General features: G+C 40.4%; 1 protein-coding gene across 5 annotated transcripts in view; it reads left to right on the top strand.

The window, feature by feature from the left end:
- The window catches only part of LOC128119735 (zinc finger protein 883-like), a 34667-nt gene extending 16582 nt beyond the window's left edge, over positions 1-18085 (top strand). The window contains exons 1-5 of one of the 5 annotated variants that reach the window (XM_052753227.1): positions 9102-9247; positions 10443-10531; positions 11347-11473; positions 13821-13903; positions 14327-18085. In XM_052753227.1, coding sequence (XP_052609187.1) covers positions 9223-9247; positions 10443-10531; positions 11347-11473; positions 13821-13903; positions 14327-16171 — 2169 coding nt within the window. In that variant the 5' untranslated portion in view covers positions 9102-9222 and the 3' untranslated portion in view covers positions 16172-18085. Of the gene's footprint in view, positions 1-9063; positions 9248-10442; positions 10532-11346; positions 11474-13461; positions 13534-13820; positions 13904-14326 lie in introns of those variants that run through there. The other 4 variants (XM_052753254.1, XM_052753262.1, XM_052753247.1 and 1 more) reach the window with 4 other exon arrangements.
- Positions 18086-18627: the final 542 nt, after the last annotated feature.

The raw sequence follows: 18627 nt of genomic DNA, 5'->3' as shown, positions 1-18627 counted from the left end.
GCCAATCCCACAGCCACTCAGACCCAACCAAGTAAACACAGAGACTTGTATTGGTTACAAACTGTATGGCCGTGGCAGGCTTCTTGCTAACTGTTCTTACAGCTTAAATTAATCCATTTCTATAAATCTATGCCTTGCCACATGGCTCGTGGCTTACCGGCACCTTCACATGCTGTTTCTCATCATGGCGGCTGGCAGTGTCTCTCTGACTCAGCCTTCCACTTCCCAGCTTTATTCTCCTCCTTGTCCCGCCTACTCTTCCTGCCTAGCCAATGGCCAATCAGTATTTTATTTATTGACTAATTAGCAACACATTTGCCATACAGAACATCCCACAGCACAGCATCTTAAATTTTCTTATCTCTAATAGGCCTTATTAGCATAGTGCTTAGCTTTGGGATATTTTGGAGGCAAGGCTCCCTTAACTAAATTCTATTTTGTGTGACTTAATGTCTTTTAAGCAAAGTCTATTAGTAAATCTTTTATAGCATCTGTACTATTACTTCAAGTTTGTTCTACATCACTTGATCATCTGTAACTCTAGTTCCAGGGAATCTGATGCCCTCATTGGCTTTTGCAGGCATTGCGTGCATGTGACACACAGGCATACATTCAGGCAAAATGTCTACATAGAAAAATAAGTCTTAAAAATCCAACAAACAAATTGCCTTGTGTGCTGCATAGTTTTATGTCAACTTGGCATAAACTAAACTCATCTGAGAGGGAGGGAACCTCAATTAAGAAAATGCTTTTATAAGATGGGCCTGTGAGCAAGCCTGTAAAGAATTTTCTTAATTAGTGATTGATGGGGGAGGGCCCAGCCCATGGTGGGTGGTTTCATCTCTGGGCTGGTGACCCTTGGTTCTAGAAGAAAGCAGGCTGAGCAAGCCATGAGGAGCAAGCCAGTGAGCAGCTCCCCTCCATGGCCTCTGCACCAGCTCCTGACTCCAGATTCCTGCCTTGTTTGAGTTCCTGTCCTGACTTCCTTTGATGATGAACAGTGATTTGTAAGTCTAAGCCGAATAAACTCTTTCCTTCCCAAGTTGCTTTAGTCATGGTGTTTCACCACAGCAATAGTAACCCTAACTAAGACACCTTGATATGTGGAACCTAATTACAATAGTTAGTTTGAGCTGGGCTTGGTGGCACATAATAGCTTGTTACTTCAGTATTTGGGAACTAAGGCAGAAGGATGGCAAGTTTGAGGTCATCTTGGGCTTCATAATGAGACTACCATCTCCTGTTGGGAAAAAAAAGTAATTTGGCCAAAGAAAATTTATATAGGACCTATTCAACCTAAAAGTTAAATATGGTTATATAAAACTTAAAAATAGGGATGGAAAGATGATTCAGCAGATCAGGGCACCTGTTGCTAGGATCGATGACTCAGCAGTTCAATCCAGTGGACTCATAGTGGAAGGAAATAACTGATTTGTCCTCTTACTTCTACATGAGCACTGTGGTGGGCATGCCCCTGCCTCCACAAAATAATAAGTTAGAAACAAATGAACAACAAACAAATGAACGGATGTGATGGCTCACACCTTTAATCCTAGCATTTAGGAGGTAGAGGCAGGTGGATTTCTGTGAGTTCAAGGCCAGCCAGGTCTGCAGAGTTCCAGGACAGCCAGGGCTACACAGAGAAACTCCATTTCTGACCCCTCCCCTTAATAATCTCACATAAAATCACATAAATCACAAAAAATAAAGTTTGAGTGATTATTCCTATGGCTTTTCCATGTGACAGGTCATTCCAGCCTGTTGTTAAGTCTGAAGGTAAATAAATGGTACCTTATTTGACTCCAGCCTTCTCAGGGTCTGCTGAAATAGAGTTACTAGGTTCTGGTGTTGACATATTTTCTTGGCTGTTGACTTTGTGTGTGTGTGTGTGTGTGTGTGTGTGTGTGTATGTGTGTGTATGTGTGTGTTGGTATCTAGCCACCTGTAGTTAGGATGATTGAGGCGGTTCTGATTCTAGGTTTTGATATCTGGTCTTATCTTTGCTTGGTGGATGTTCTGTTCCTTCCTTGTTTTTTTAATCCTTTCTGTATCTTAGGAGAGTATGTTAATTGTGGGTTGCCTGGTAAAGAGTGCTTCTGCAGGTCTGTGGGTGGCAGGGAGGAATAGATATGGGCTAGGAGAAAAGGCTGAGAGGAGCTGTGGGAAAGAACTAAGGGGATTCTGTCTTCACCAAAAGCCAGAGTCTGTAGGGAGTTGAAAATGTGGGAGGAGGAGCTCCTGCAGGTAGGTTACAGTAAGACAGAGAACAGTCTTGAGAGACAGGGATGAGATGAGGTTACAGTAAGACAGAGAACAGTCTTGAGAGACAGGGATGAGATGAGGTTACAGTAAGACAGAGAACAGTCTTGAGAGACAGGGATGAGATGAGGTTACAGTAAGACAGAGAACATTCTTGAGAGACAGGGATGAGATAACTAGGGGCACCCTGGCTCTGTACCAAGAGTTGGAGTCTCCAGTGAATGGCATTGAGGTACCTTCAAGCAGACTGCTACAGGGCTTGGGGTGAAACTGGAGAGATTGGGAGGACAGGAAGGAGAGTGAAAATTGCCTGAGTACCAGACTGGTATAGCCACTTGGGGTTGCAGGTTGAGAACTTTTTAGATATTAGTTATTGACACAAAGTGATGAGAATGGGCTAGAAGGGAGGGCTAAGAGGATCCATGTGAAGGAACAAAATTAGACTAGGTTTGGTGGAGTCCTTAGAGAATAGAAACTGTTTCATTTTTTTGTTTCACTAATATGAAAGTTAAATTTGAAGGACCTAAAAAAAAATGTGATTTCAATGTATGAGACAAGTTACCAATAAAAACAGATGTATTTGAAAACAGCACCAAATAGCCACATGTTGGGCAAAAGATAAGTTCGTGTTCATCCTCTGTCATAGTTAGGGTTTCTCTTGCTGTGATGAAACACTATGATTACCAAAAGCAATTTGGAGAAGAAAGGGCTTATTTCACTTACACTTCTATATCACAGTTTATCATTGAAGGCTATCAGGGCAGGAACCTGGAGACAGGAGCTGATGCAGAGGCCATGGAGTTCAGCTTACTGGTTTGCTCTTTGCTTACTCAGTTTCTTAAAACACACAAGACTACAAGCCCTGGAGTGGCACTACCCACAGTAGGCTGGGCCTTATCACATCAATCACTTAATTTAAAAAAAGAAAACAAAAAAACACCCTACATGCCTGTGGTGGTTTGAAAGAAAATGGCCCCCAAAGGGATTGACATTATTAAGGGAAGTGGCCTTATTGGAATGGATGTGGTCTGGTTAGAGATAGTGTGTCACGTGGGGGTAGGCTTTAAGGTCTCCTATGCTCAAGCTACGCCCAGTGAGACAGTTCTCTTCCTGTTGTCTTTGGATCAAGAGGTAAACTCTCAGCTCCTTCTTCAGCATCATGTCCAACTGCATGCTATAATGTCTTGCCATGATGATAATGGACTAAACTTCTGAAACTGTAAGCCACCCAATTAAATGTTTTCCTTTATTAGAGTTGCTGTGATCATGGTATTTCTTCACAACAGTAGAAATCCTAACTAAGACAGAAGTTGATACCAGGGACTGGGATATTGTTGTGATAGGCCTGACCATATTTTTGTTTGGAGTACTATGGACTTTGGGAGTTTGGGTTAGGAAAGAAGTGGAACACTTTAAGTGCTGCTTAGTGGCCATACCAGTAGGAGCATGGAAGACAGTGGTGCTGAGAGTGATTTGAACTGTGGGGGTCTGTCTCAAGACGTTTCAGAGGAGAGAATATTAATATGTGGCCTAGTGATCGTTCTTGTGATATTTTGGTGAAGAATGTGGCTGCTTTTTGTCCTTGTCCAAAAAGTTTGCCTGAGGCTAAAGTGAAGAGTTTTGGATTAATTCTGTTGGCAGAAGAAATCTCAAAACAGCCTATTATCTGTTGCGTGGTTGTTAGTGGTCACTCTTATAAAGATTTGTAATGAAAAGGAACAAGCTGAGCAAAGAAAATTACAAAATGTACAATTTGAGGATAAAAGGAGCACCAGGAAGTGGAATGGAGCTAAGTCTTATATTCAAGGAGATAAACAGATTAAGAAATGGAACAGAGGAAGTGGTGACCTTAGGGCAAGATCCCACCCAGCTAAGTTTCCAACTTGTGTAAAGGAATTAAAGAAAAGCAGGCGCAAAGCTACACAGAGAAACCCTGTCTCGAAAAACCAAAAAAAAAAAAAAAAAAAAAAAAAAAAAAAAAGAAAAGCTTAGGGCTGGGTGTAGTGGTACACATCTTTAAATCTCAGCACTTGGAAGGCAGAGGCAGGCAGATCTCTGAGTTTGAGGCCAGTCTGGTCTACAGATCCAGTTTCAGGACAGCCAAGCTTAGGCAGTGAAGGTATCTATTGAAAACAAAAAGCTAGTGAAGATGTAACTGAACAAGAGGGCCATGTTCCAGCCCTAGCAAGCAGCAGAACTTGGCAACTTCAGCCATGTGGTTCTAGCTTTAGACTCAAGGAGAGACTAAGGAAAGCCACTGAGGCTAGAAATGTGTCAGGGGTGACCCTGAACCAATGCCCAGAGAGGCCATTGCATGAGCTGTGAAGTTGAAGCCTGGATTGCCTTGGAGACCCCAAGATGTTGGAGATGCCAGAGTTTTGGGATACCTGCCAAGGAAAGCTTCAGAGAGGATGTGGAGCCAGCCAAAGAGAGAGAGAGAAGTGTGCCGCAGTCAGCGAGGCTGGAAGGGAAGAGCCATTTAAGTCCTTTGACATGACATCAGATATAGAGCTGCAGAGTTTTCCCTGCTGGGTTTCAGACTTGCTTTGGTCCAGTATTTCTTCACTATGCCCACTTTCCTCCATTTTGGAATGGTAACACGAATCTTAAAAGGTCTTATAATAAAAAACCCAGAGCCAGATATCAGGGTGAAAGCTGAAAGATCCGAGTAGAACAGCCAGCCTCTAGTTCTTACCTCTATGAAACCCTCAGTCTAAAGAGAGTGAGTTCCTGTTTCCTCACACCTTATATGCCTTTCTCTGCCCAGACATCACTTCCTGGAATTAGAGGCATTTGTGCTTCCCAGTACTGGGATTAAAGGTGTGTGTCACCACTGCCTGGCTCTGTTTCCAGTGTGGCCTTGAACTCACAGAGATCCAGAGTGATAGGATTAAGGGTGTGTGCCACCACTGCCTGACCTCTATGTCTAATCTAGTGGCTGTCTTCTGATCCACATGCAAATTTATTAGGGTACACAATATATCACCACATGGAATAGTAATGTATATTCTGTGCCATTATATATTGGAAATATGTGATCTGCTTTAAAAAAATTTTTTTTATTAAGAAAATTTTTCATTCATTTTACACACCAATCAAAGATCCCCCTCTTCCCTCTTCCTACCCCCCTCTTCCCTCTTCCTACCCCCCCTCCCCCTCCCAACCCACCCCCCTCCCTCCCACAAGAAGGTAAGGCCTCCCATGGGGAGGCACATCCAGTAGAGGCCAATCCATGCCCTTCCCCCTGCCTCAAGGCTGCACGAGGTGTCCCATCCTAGGTAGTGGGCTCCAGAAAGTCCACTCATGCACCAGGAATGTGTAGCTTGAGTTTTCCTGCCTGGCCCACAGTCAGGACAAATCTCCCTCACCTGCCAGTCCCACAGACGCTCAGACCTGACCAAGTAAACACAGAAACTTATATTGGTTACAAACTGTATGGCCATGGCAGGCTTCTTGCTAACTGTTCTTACAGCTTAAATTAATCCATTTCCATTAATCTATACCTTGCCACATGGCTCGTGGCTTACCGGCATCTTCATATGCTGTTTCTCATCGTGGCGGCTGGCAGTGTCTCTCTGACTCAGCCTTCCACTTCCCAACTTTATTCTCCTCCTTGTCCCGCCTACACTTCCTGCCTAGCCAATGGCCAATCAGTGTTTTATTTATTGACTAATCAGCAACACATTTGCCATACTGAACATCCCACAGCAGGGATGGATTCTGGTGATCTGCTTTTTGATTGGAATTTTACAGGGGGTTACAGTTAAGAGATTACATGAATTTCAGAAGAGACTTTGAACTTTAGTCTTTTATATAAGTTTGAGACTGTGATAAACTAGTTTGAAGTTGGACTGAATGCAGTTTTGCATTGTGATATGGCCACATGTCTGTAGAGGCCAGGGAGTAAAATGTGGTGGTTTGAAAGAAAATGGCCCCCAAAGGGAGTGGCATTATTAGGAAGTTTGGCCTTATTGGAGTAGGTATGACCTTGTTGGAGGAAGTGTGTGACTGTAGGGATGGGCTTGGAGGTCTCCTATGTTCAAGCTACACTCAGTGAGACAGTTCACTTCCTGTTGCCTTTGGATCAAGATGTAAACTCTCAGCTTCTTCAGCACCATGAAACTGTAAGCCACTGAATTAAATGTTTTCATTTATAAGAGTTGCTGTGCTCATGGTGTCTCTTCACAGTAATAGAAACCCTAAAACAAGGCCTGCCTACAACCCTATCTTATGGGGACTTCTTAATTGAGGTTTCCTCCTTGTCAAGTTGACACAAAACGAGCCAGCGTACCCTCTGAGTGGTTTCTGCCCTCTGCTAGGAGCAAAACCATAGAGCTCAAAACATGCATCTCAGTGTTTATAGATAGAGACTGTGTTTGACTTTATTAGTGCTTCAGATATAGTCTGATGTTTCTTTTAAATTTTTGCTTTCAATTTTGTGTATGCATGTGTGTCTTCATGGTGGTTTGTGCATGTGAGGGCAGGTCCTGAGAAGAGAGTGTTGGATACTTTGGAATTGGAGTTACAGGTGGTTGTGGTCCTCCTGACATGGTTCTGGGAACCAAACTTGGGTCTTTTATAAGAACAATTATGTCTCTTAATTGTTGAACCAGTTTTCCAGCTCTTAAGTGTCTTTTTCCAAACAATGTATTCATCAATTTTTATTGTTTGTATGGTGTGTGTGTGTGTGTGTGTGTGTGTGTGTGTGTGTGTGTGTGTGAGAGAGAGAGAGAGAGAGAGAGAGAGAGAGAGAGAGAGAGAGAGAGAGAGAGAGATGGTGCAAGCATGGATAGGATAGAGGAAAACTTTGTAGTTGTTTCTCTCCTTCTACCTTCATGTGCATTGTAGGAATCAAATTCAGATTGCCAGGTTGTGCAGCAAGCATTTTACTCACTGAGCCATCTTGGTAGCTCCCTAGTCAGACTTTTTTTGGTAAATTTATGCTGAAGTTGGCCATGATGGTGGTAGATGTATGTAATTCCAGTACTTGGGAAGTACTGCAGGATGCTTAGGGCTTCAGGGTCAGTCTCAACTGCATATTTAGTATGAAGCCAGCCTGGACTATAGGAGACTTGGTTCAAACTAACAAAACAAACAAACAACCCCATTTGATGTTCTGGTTTTAATCTTTTGCAGCAAAAGTAAGTGAGCCAGGTGTTAATTTTTATTGTCTTCTATATTGTGATCCCATTGAGGAGTGCCATTTACCACATCAGAATTTAGGGTCAAAGTGCCTAAAGCTTTATTTCATCTCTTAAGTAGATGATTAGAACAATTCTGTGTTTTTTTTTTCTTTCTGAGTCTTGTTTGTTTTATGACACATTTATACATTTATTGATTTAGTATGTGTTACTGGATGGGGGAAGGACTCATGTCACAGTATGAGTGTGGAGTGTGGGAGCCCGTTTTTTGGTTCCTCGTGACTTTACCCAGCATGTCCGTATAGAGGATGATTAGGACCATGGGCCTGAATGCAGGTGTCTGAGATGGTCTGCACTTGGCTGTGCTGGGGGGAGGTCTTTTGCTCCACCCCCTTGGCGTCTCTATAAATACCCTGGGGCAGAGACAGTCGGCCGTTGGAAAAGGTTCCAGGCCCTCTCGAGGCTATCCTTTATTTTGTATCTGTTTATCTCCACAATATTCTCCGCAATAAATCCTTCTATCTAATATTTCCTGCTGCTCACACTCAAGAAAACTCTGGGGAACTGTGGGGTTGGTGGGTAAATGCCCCACAGTGGAGGACAACTTTCAAGAGTTGATTTTTCTCTGTCTACCATATGGGTCCCAGAGATTGCACTCAGGCTGCCGTGTCTATCTGTAAGCACTTTTACCTGCTGAGTCATCTTACTGGTCCTAAATCTAGATGTTTTTGTTTCTTTTTAATTTATTTATTTTATGTGTATGAGTGTTTTGCTTGTATATGTGTGTTCCATTTGTGGTGCCTGTGGAGGTCCAAAGAGGATAACTAGAGTTATGGATGGATGTATGCCACTATGTGGTTGCTGGGAACTGAACCCAGGTCCTTTGCAAGAGCAACAGCACTCTAACCACTGAACCATCTCCCCAGCCCTCTGAATCTACGTTTTTGAACATAAATGCAGCTGGAAGTTTCCCTGTGTTCTACCTGGTCTGCATCTGCTCAGACCCAAATAAACACACAGAGGATTGTATTATTTTTAAACTATATGGCCTGATGGTTTAGGCTTCTTGCTAACTAGCTCTTACATCTTAAATTAACCCATTTCTATAAATCTATATTTTGCCACATGGCTTGTGGCTTACTGATACTTTACATCTTGCTTCTCCTGGTGGCAGCCAGTAGCATTTCCTCAGCTCTCTTTCTCCTTCCTCTCTCTCTAGTTAGAATGTCCCACCTAACCTTATTCTGCCTCACCATTGGCCAAACAGCTTTATTTATCAACCAATCAGAGCAACACATATTCGCATCATACAGAACGACAATCACATCAATGTTGCTAATGATAGGAACCCTTGAAACCTTAGGATAGTTAATTTTAAAATTTTTATTTTTGTCTACGAATGTCTGTATGAATGTATTCCATGTATATGAAGGTATCCACAGAGGCAGAAGAGAGTGCTTGATCACCTGGAGCTGAAGTTACAGGTGTTTGTGATCAGCCCAACATGGGTGCTGAAAACTGTACTCAGATCCTCTAGAAGAGCAGCAAGTGCTCTTAACTGCTCAGCCATCTCTCCAGCCGATGTGTTATCATTTTTAGTGGCTTTCACTCATATCACCATCAAAAAGAGAGAGAGCTAATTATGATGCTTTATTATTGATAGATAAGATTTGCTGATGATCCATGTCTTCAAGAATGCAAGTAACGATGTAGAAAGAGGAAAGATCACCACTGGGGCCACTTATATATGTAAACTGCCTACACGTGTCCTTCAAATTCTGGAAGAAAGTGTTCCAGTGTATTTCACCATCATCCTTTCAGGATGGAAGCCATCACTTTGTCTCATGGTAAGTCTTGCTCATGTGTTGTGTGCTCCTTGTACAGATGGAATAGGTGTTGCTGCTCTGGGCTTGGAATAGTCATGCTGCATCTCAGGGATGCTTCTGTGGTTTGAATATGAAATTATCCCAATGATTTACAGGAACCCTTGGTTCCCAGCATGTAGTGTTGTTTGGAAAGGTTGTAGAACTTTCAGGAGGTGGAGCTTTGCTGGAGGAAGCGGCTCAGTGTTGAATGGGCCTTGAGGTTTTGTAGGCCAGCCCAACTTCCTGTTCGTTCTCTCTTTGTCGACTGCTGATGTAATGTAACCAGTCAGCCTCCCACTCCTGTTGCCGTGTGCTCCCCTGTAGAGAGAGGAGAAGATCACCACTGGCCCCTTGTGTGTATAAACTACCTAGACATGTCCTTCAAAGTCTGGAAGATAGTGTTCCGGTATATTTCAAGGATTATATCCTTTTGAACTATAAGCCAAAATAAACTCTCCATTGAGTTGCTTCTTTTTTATTTTTTTAAAAAGATTTATTCATTTTATTTTTTTATGTGTTTGCCTCCATGTGTGTCTGTGGACCACATTTATGACCTGTGGAGGTCATAAAAGGGTATTAGATCTTCTGGAGCTGGAGTTATAGATGGTTGTGAATTACTGTATTGTTGCTAGGAACTGAACATAGGTCCTCTGTAATAGCAACAAGTGCTCTTAATAATTGAGCCATCTCTCCAGCCTCCAAAGTTGTTTCTTGTTGGGTATTTTTATCATAGCAACAAGAAAAATAGCTAATATAGATGGCTGAAATTGGCAAGAGTTGCTGAAGTTGTCTGTTTTATAAGCCAGCTTGCTGATATGTGTTCTTTGGTTATGGGTGCCACTTGATTTCATTCATGAGTTCCTTTACCATGTGCAGTTAATAGGTCCCGTTTCTAGGGCTTATTGTTCTTTACCTGTAAAAAGGCTGATATACTTGTCCTCATGGGCAGTGTGGCTCACCGTTCTTTTTTCTGAGGTTGACTGCTCTGGCACTGTGTGGTAGTTCTGTATGCATTCGAGATGAGAAGCAATAAGATGAGATGAGTTTTGTGTGTGTGTGAGAGAGAGAGAGAGAGAGGGGGGGGGATTATATGGGAATTTTGAACTAGGATAGGATGACATCCATGTTTGTAAATGTGAGAATTATGGATAACTCTGGTTTCTTTTTCCCCCACTAGGTTCATTTTCTAGGGACCCATGCTACTTTTATAATGAAAGGACAGAGATGGACAGGATGGTGTCTGACTGCCTGACAAATAGTTACCAGGTGTGACTAAAGTGTATCCTGCCATTACACCCATAAGGCTGACACATTTCCATGTAGGCAGACATTTTTCTCCAGAGTTTCTGGAACGAAATAAAACCTTATTCTAGGACTGAGTGATTAGTTGTATTTCTTCATTACTATATCCCCTCAAACTGTAAGCCAGAATAAATCCTTTCTCCCCGAAGTTGCTTCTTGTCATATATTTTATCATATCAATGAGAAAAGTAAACTTTTTTATTGGTTTAGGATTACTGTGAAATCATTCCAGTATTTCAGTAATTCATAATTAATCTTCACCTTCATGACCCTGATTGTGTGTATTTCTGATTTTATTGTGTTCTGATAGTTGATAAAGAGGATGAATGTTCTCCTTTCTGAAAGACGTTATTCACCTATCACCACTTATCAAGTGTGTGCAGTGTGTTTAGCATGTTTAAGTAGAAGGAAATAAATGAGAAAGAGTATCTGGTCTGGTTGTGGGTGAGATAATGGGATGTTTCAAGGAAGATGTAAGGATGGAGTCTAGGCACTAGATTAGTGGTGTATGTCTTTAATCCCAGCACTGGGTAGGTAAAGGTGAGGAAATAGTTTAGGGTCAGCCAACCTGGCCAACCCTGTCTTTAAAAGTAAGATGTGAAAGTGAAAATTAATAGTAGTGAGATGGATATTAAGAGTGCCTAGGTCTATCCACTGAACTCTGGCATAGACTGCTGGAGAACTCCCAGCTCTTTGTAACATTGAGTTTCCATCCTCAATCTCCTGTGACCTTGGATGGAGATGTTAGTGGGCTCAAATCCAAGTGTGTGTGATTGTAGGAGTCAGTGACCTTTGAGGATGTGGCTATAGACTTCACCCAGGAGGAATGGACTTTATTGGACACAAAACAAAGGAACCTTTACAGAGAGGTGATGCTGGAGAACTACCAGAACCTGGCCTCATTAGGTGAGGTTCCCCTCATTCCCTATAGATGCTCACAGAACAAAAATATTTGTATATTTTTCTAATTATATTTTTTAATTTTATGGTGTGTGTGTGTGTGTGTGTGTGTGTGTGTGTGTGTGTGTGTGTGTTTGTGTGTGTGTATCATAGTCCACAAGTGGAGTTCAGAGGACAACTTTTGGGAGTCATCTCCTCCTATCACGTGAGTTGTAAAGATGGAACCTAGGTTGTCAGGCTTGGCATCAAGCACCTTTCCCTGCTGAGCCATCACACCTATGAGTTTTCTGTGTTTTAGGATTGGTGATGGCAGCTCTAAGGACAGAAAATAACAGAGGGCTAGACAATAACAAAAGGCCAGGCATGGTGGCACATGCTTTAATCCCAGTATTAGGGAGGCAGAGGCAAGAGGATCTCTGTATTTGAGTTCAGCCTGGTCTACATAGTGAGCTCCATAATAGCCGGGACTACATACAGAGACTCTCTCAAAAGACAGAAAGAGAGAGAGACAGAGACAGAGACAGAGAGAGACAGAGACAGAGAGAAAGAGAGACAGAGACAGAGAGACAGAGAGAGAGAGACAGAGACACAGACAGACAGAGAGACAGAGACAGAGACAGAGAAGAGAAACAGAGGTCTCAAACTCTGCCCTACTGTGTTTTAATCAGTTGTGGTGCTTTTTAAGACACAGTCCTAAAATCACTAGTGTTGCTGTTCTGCTCTACTAAAAGTACATTTTCAGACTACCTTTGACCAACTGAATCAGAAACATTTAATTTGGTGCCTTGATCATCTCTGTTTTAACAGTTCCTCCATATGGTTCTGATGCACTGAAATATTTAATACTAGTGTAACTTTTTTTCTCCATAATAACAAAGATCTTGTGGATGTGGTGACACATGCCTTTCATCCTAGCATTCCAGGAAGTAGAGACAGGCATATATCTGTGAGTTCAAAGCCAGTCTGGGTCTATAAAGTTTTAGACCAGCTAGAGACACACAGTGGAGAAACCTATCTCAGATTTTTTTCTTTCACTTTCTTTTCTATTTGATTAATATTAGTGCTTAAAAATGTTCTGTTTACATTTATTTTTTTGTTTGTCATAGCACACATCTAAAAGTCAGTAGTCAGTTTGTGGGAGTTAGTTCTTTTCTTCCACCATGTCCCAGACAGGTAAATCAGGTGGTCATGCTTAGTGTCAAGCATTTTTACTTGGTGAGCTGTCTCAGTATTAGTGTTTTGTCTTGTCCTTGTAACCATCACTTTAGGCTTTAAGGGAAAGAAACCAGTACCTATTGACTATAAAAGGGGTATTTACGTGTTGGAGTCTTCAGCAGTATTTCATTGCTGTTTTTGAAACCATAGTTTGTAAGTCATGGAAAGGTATACCCTTTCTTGCTTGATCTGCTTTCATGAGTGCATCTTTCTTCATGTATAGGATGTCAGCTCATCAAACCCAGCTCAAGCTCTTGTTTGGATGCAGAAGAGTTTAGAGTAGTTGAGAGAGGAGTTCACCAAAGTAAATGTTTGGGAGTTGAGTCTATTTGGAATACAGTAGGGACACCCCCCCCACCCCAATTCTGTGGATGGCATGGCAAGCTAAGTAAGTGCTCTACCATTAAGGTGTATATATCACCAAGAAGTGAAAACTTGAGTCAGGAGGCTGAGGCCATTGGACTTGAAAGTTTTAGGAGATGTTTCCAAATTCCATTACTTTACTTAGAATTTTTTACAATCTCAATAGTCCAAATCTTTCTTTACTCCCTTAATAATACTGTCTCTGTTTATCAGTGCATTTAAATTTCAGAGAAAATCATTCATTTCTAAATTTTGACTGCCTATTCTCTTTGTAATTATATTTTATGTTTATGTTTTTATTGTTATCATTATTATTATTGACTATTGGATCCAGAGCCTCTTAAAAATATTATTGTTTTAAGTTTTATGTGATGCATATGGGCCTGTGTGAGTTCATGTGTGCCTTGTGCCTACAGGTGCTTGTGGTGGTCAGAAGGGGGTGCCAGGTCCCCTGGAATGAAGTCAGAAGTAGTTGTGAGCTGTCTGATGTGGGTACTGGGGACTGAATCTGGGTGTTTTATTTATTTATTTTTAAACAAGAACAGCAAGTGGTCTTAGCCTCTGAGCCATCTCTCTAGCTCTTAGGACCTCTTTTATTTTGACACAGACCTATATCCCAGCCTGTAAAATCCTAGACCTAGCCAAGTTGCTAACATAACATAGCTTTGTTTTTAACTTGTTTAATATGAATACAAATTCAAATTAGATGTGTAATTATTAATGTTTATTTCTCTGTGGAAGCACTTACATGGTTCTTGTTGTTGTTTAACTTCAGAATGGGCTATGCGACTTAACACCAGAGGGACAATGTTTCAGCAGGATATTTTTCAGTTAAAAATATCAAATGAGATACAACTGGTAAGAGTCACAAGAGATATTTCATATTTTCTTCATTAAAATAGACTAGGTATTTCATGTAAATTTCATTAAAATCCTTCCAAATAAAGAGGTATTAGAGAGAAATAGCTTACATCCATAGAGTCTAGAAAGATGTTCTAATTCTAGTTTGAAACTTGAGTTCCCATAAGCTCGTATTCCTACTTATAGTTACAGATATTGGGCTTTTAAAACAATTTCATGAAAGCACAGGGAGCCTTTCAGAATTAGAACAGAAGGCATAAGATTCTTGCAATAGGATTTTTTCATTCGCATTGAGTGAAATACATGTAATTAAAATTGGAAAAACTTTCATCCTCATCATGTTCATGTCTTTAGATGAGTGAAGTATACTAATAAATTTCAAAAAAAATTAATATATTATTATTTTCTTTTAATCAACAGTCAAATAGCCACAATGGAAAGGAGCTGTGTGACTTTAAGCCACGTGAAGACAACTTCAAAGAACCTTCATGTAGTCTGACACACAAAGATATTCAAAACAGAGGAAACATTTATGATTGTGTTCAGTATGGACAAGCCATTCCTACTTGGCCTGAGGAAAACTCTTCTGCAGACAAAGGTCCTGAATTAAGCCAGTATGAAAAAGACATCAGTCTGGCTGCAAGTGATGTTTACCAGACAACATGTGTACAAGCCAAATTCCTCGAATCTAGTGAATTTCAGCAAGCCTTGGATAGTCAGTCATATCTTCAGGCATCTGGGAGAACTCACAGTGAAGACAAACTCTTTAAATGGGTACGGTGTGGTGATGCTTTTAACCCAGCTGTGGGTCAAACATGCACTGGAAAAAAATCCTATGAATGTAATGAATGTGGGAAAAGTTTTAAATATTCTGCCAACCTTAATATTCATATGCGTACCCACACTGGGGAGAAACCTTATCAATGTAAGGAATGTGGGAAAGCTTTTTCTAGGTGTTACCCTCTAACTCAGCACTTAAAAACTCACACTGAAGAGAAACCCTTTGAATGTAAGGTTTGTGGAAAATGCTTTAGAAATTCCTCATGCCTTAATGATCACTTTCGAGTTCACACTGGAATAAAGCCCTATAAATGTAAGGACTGTGGCAAAGCCTTCACAGGGCGCTCTGGCCTTAGTAAACATTTACCAACACATACTGGAGAGAAGCCTTATAAATGTAAGGAATGTGGGAAAGCCTTCACTTCAACCTCAGGCCTTATTAAACATATGAAAAGTCATATGGGAGAGAGACCCTTTGAATGTGATCATTGTGGAAAAGCTTTTGCTTCTTCCTCAACTCTTATTACACATTTGAGAACACACACTGGAGAGAAGCCCTATGAGTGTAAAGTATGTGGGAAAGCGTTTACATGTTCCTCTTACCTTCGCATTCACATGCGGACTCACACTGGAGAGAAGCCCTATGTATGTAAGGAATGTGGCAGAGCCTTCACTGAGCGCACAAGTCTTACTAAACATTTACGAACACACACTGGAGAAAATCCCTTTGAATGCAATGTGTGTGGAAAAGCATTTGCATGTTCTTCCTACCTTCATAATCACATACGGACTCACACTGGAGAGAAACCTTATATATGTAAGGAATGTGGAAAAGCCTTTACTGTTTCTTCACATCTGAGTAAACATGTAAGAATTCACACAGGGGAGAAACCTCATAAGTGTGAGGAATGTGGGAAAGCATTCACTGTGCGTTCTGGTCTCACAAAACATATACGAACTCACACTGGGGAGAAGCCCTATACTTGTAAAGAATGTGGGAAAGCCTTTACTACATCTTCAGGCCTCCTTGAACATATAAGAAGTCACACAGGAGAGAAACCATATGAATGTGACCAGTGTGGAAAGGCCTTTGCTTCTTCTTCATATCTTATTGCACATCTGAGAATTCATACTGGAGAGAAGCCCTTTGAGTGTAATGTGTGTGGGAAGGCATTTACATGTTCCTCCTACCTTCACATTCACATGCGAACTCACACTGGAGAGAAACCCTATGAATGTAAGGAGTGTGGGAAAGCTTTTGCTGTTTACTCACATCTAAGTAAACATGTCAGAATTCACAGTGGGGAGAAAGCCTATAAATGTAAAAGTTACGGAATACCTTTCAGTAGTTCTCATATTTCAGGACACATAAAAACCCTTGAGATAAATTCTTTGGTTGGAAGGAATGAAGAGACTGCTTTAGGAAGTTCTATTGCTTTAACAGTGCATTCAAATTCACAGTGGCAAGAAAGCTTATCAGTGTAAGCCATTTGTAAAGTGATTATATACTAGTTGGCTTTAAAGATGTGAAAGAACTCATGTTGCAAAGATGCCTCATGAACTCAAAGAGTATGGGAAGTCATCAGAATGCTCAAAATCAAGTTCACATGAACCCACTTTGAAGCTGCACAGTGTCAGAAATTGGAAAGCCTTCACTGTTTCATGGGCTTTTTAGAAGTATGTGAGAGAAACTATTGATATACAATGTGGAAAATTGTATTTCTGCTCATTGCTTTTATTACCTATAGTGGAGGATTTTGTGAAAGTAAGAAATGTTGGAAAGTAATTATTTACATTAGTCATCAACATTCAGTAAACATGAAGTGGTTCACACTTGGGAAAATGTGTGTATAGAATATGGAGGTTGTTTCTTTGTCTTAAGATCTTGTATACTAACAGAAACTTGGCTTTCTTGATAGTTTTATAAATTTGTTTTAACCATTTTTTTGCATTTTCAATATTTGAGATATTTTTAATATTTGCACTTAATGACTTTCCAGTCTTTAAAATCTATTTAAGATGTATAAGATTCTGTGGAGTATATACACACAAAACAATTATCAGTTTAATTAAAATGTGATACAGTAATTTGGTTTTGGTGTTATGAAGCAATTTTTACTCTCTTAGAAAATTCAGGTAAAGTACATTGTTAACTATATTCATCAACTGAACTCTTAAGTTATCTTGTAACTGAAAGTTTATAACCTTTAACAATAACTCATAAACATTAACTCTTAGCTCTTGGTAACCACAATTACATTTTTTTCTTCTGTTTGACTCTATCACCCTCTTTTGAAGACAGGGTCTCACTATGTAGTTCTGACTATCTTGTAACTTACTATGTAGACCAGCCTGGCCTTGAACTTACAGAGATCTGCCTCCCAAGTGCTGGGATTAAATGCACACATAACCTCACCCATTTACACTCCATGTTTAAATATTATAATGTATTTTTAGTTTTTGTCTTGGTTTATTTTGATATAACAAAATGTCTTCTAGTTTCATGCCTGTTGTCTTGCATGACAGAATTTCCTTTAAGAAATGAAAAGGGTAGACATTCTACTCTTTACGAACAGACTCAAAACATTTGTATGTATGTGTACATGTGATGTGAGTGTGCATGCATCTCTGTAGGAGTATGGGCTCTACAGTGTGCATATAGAGGTCAAAGGAGAACCTTGGGTTTCATCCTTGCCTTCTACCTTAAAACAGTCAATTTCTCATCTTGCCAGTCCCTATGGAAGTTTCTTTACACAAATGAACACTTAGGTTGTTTCCATACTCTATTGTTGGAAATAAATTGAACTGCTACATTGAACATAGATTGCAAATATCTCAGTAAGCATTCCTTAAGTTTATGCCCATAATCAGTCTGTCGGATTATTTAGTTGGTGTATTTATAGTTTTATGAGGAGCTTTGACACTGTTTTTCAGATAGCTCTACCAATTTTTCTTCCATTCAGAATGACAGTATATGCAAACATTTTTGTCTTTCTTTTTTTTTTTTTTTTTTTTTGGTTTTTCGAGACAGGGTTTCTCTGTGTAGCTTTGCGCCTCTCCTGGAACTCACGTGGTAGCCCAGGCTGGCCTCGAACTCACAGAGATCCGCCTGGCTCTGCCTCCCGAGTGCTGGGATTAAAGGCGTGCGCCACCACCGCCCGGCTGTCTTTCTTATTTAGATGTCTTTTATTTCTTTTTCTTATTTAATTGGCTCAAAGTTGCAGTATCATGATGAATATAAGGGATGCTGTTGTTCTTGATCTTAAAGGAAAAGCTCTGGAGTTTTTACTGATTATGATGATAGTCACTGGCTTGTCATACATGTATAGTCATTAACAAATTAAGGTGCAATCATTTCTATATTAAATATATTAAATATTTGTTGAGAGTATCATGAAAGAGTGTTGACTTTTTAAGTGCCTTTTATTTTTGTAACTTTTTCTATGGTGATTTACTTATTCTGTTATGTGATGTGTGACACCTGGTTATTGCATATGTTGAATAAACGTTGCATTATAGGTGTGGATCAAAATCATAGTGCATGATCCTTTTATAAAGTAGGTGCTTCACATGTCATGATTAAATTCATCTATCAAAAGACAGACATGGACTGACAAGATGGCTCACTAGTTAAAGGCACTTGGCATCAAGCCTGACAACTTGAGTATGATTCCCATAACATCCATGATAGAAGGAAAGAACTGACTCCTGAAGGTTATCCTCTGGCCTTCATATTCATGACACATTCATGACATGAGCACACACATCCACAAAACAAATAAATGTGAAAATAAAAGACATGAGGAGCCCACAGGCTACTCTGGCAAGGAAAGGCTAACTGCAGATCTTGGTCTTTCCCTCTGCTTCTCCAAATCCAATTCCCCAATCTATCCCCAGCTCTGCAGCAGACCATCTTCTGTGGCCTGTCTTCCTTCCAACCT

The sequence above is a fragment of the Peromyscus californicus genome, unplaced genomic scaffold, assembly GCF_007827085.1.
Source record: "Peromyscus californicus insignis strain IS unplaced genomic scaffold, ASM782708v3 Scaffold_11__1_contigs__length_118956290, whole genome shotgun sequence".
Classification (NCBI taxonomy): Eukaryota; Metazoa; Chordata; class Mammalia; order Rodentia; family Cricetidae; genus Peromyscus; species Peromyscus californicus.
This window is presented reverse-complemented; position numbering and strand designations above follow the sequence as displayed.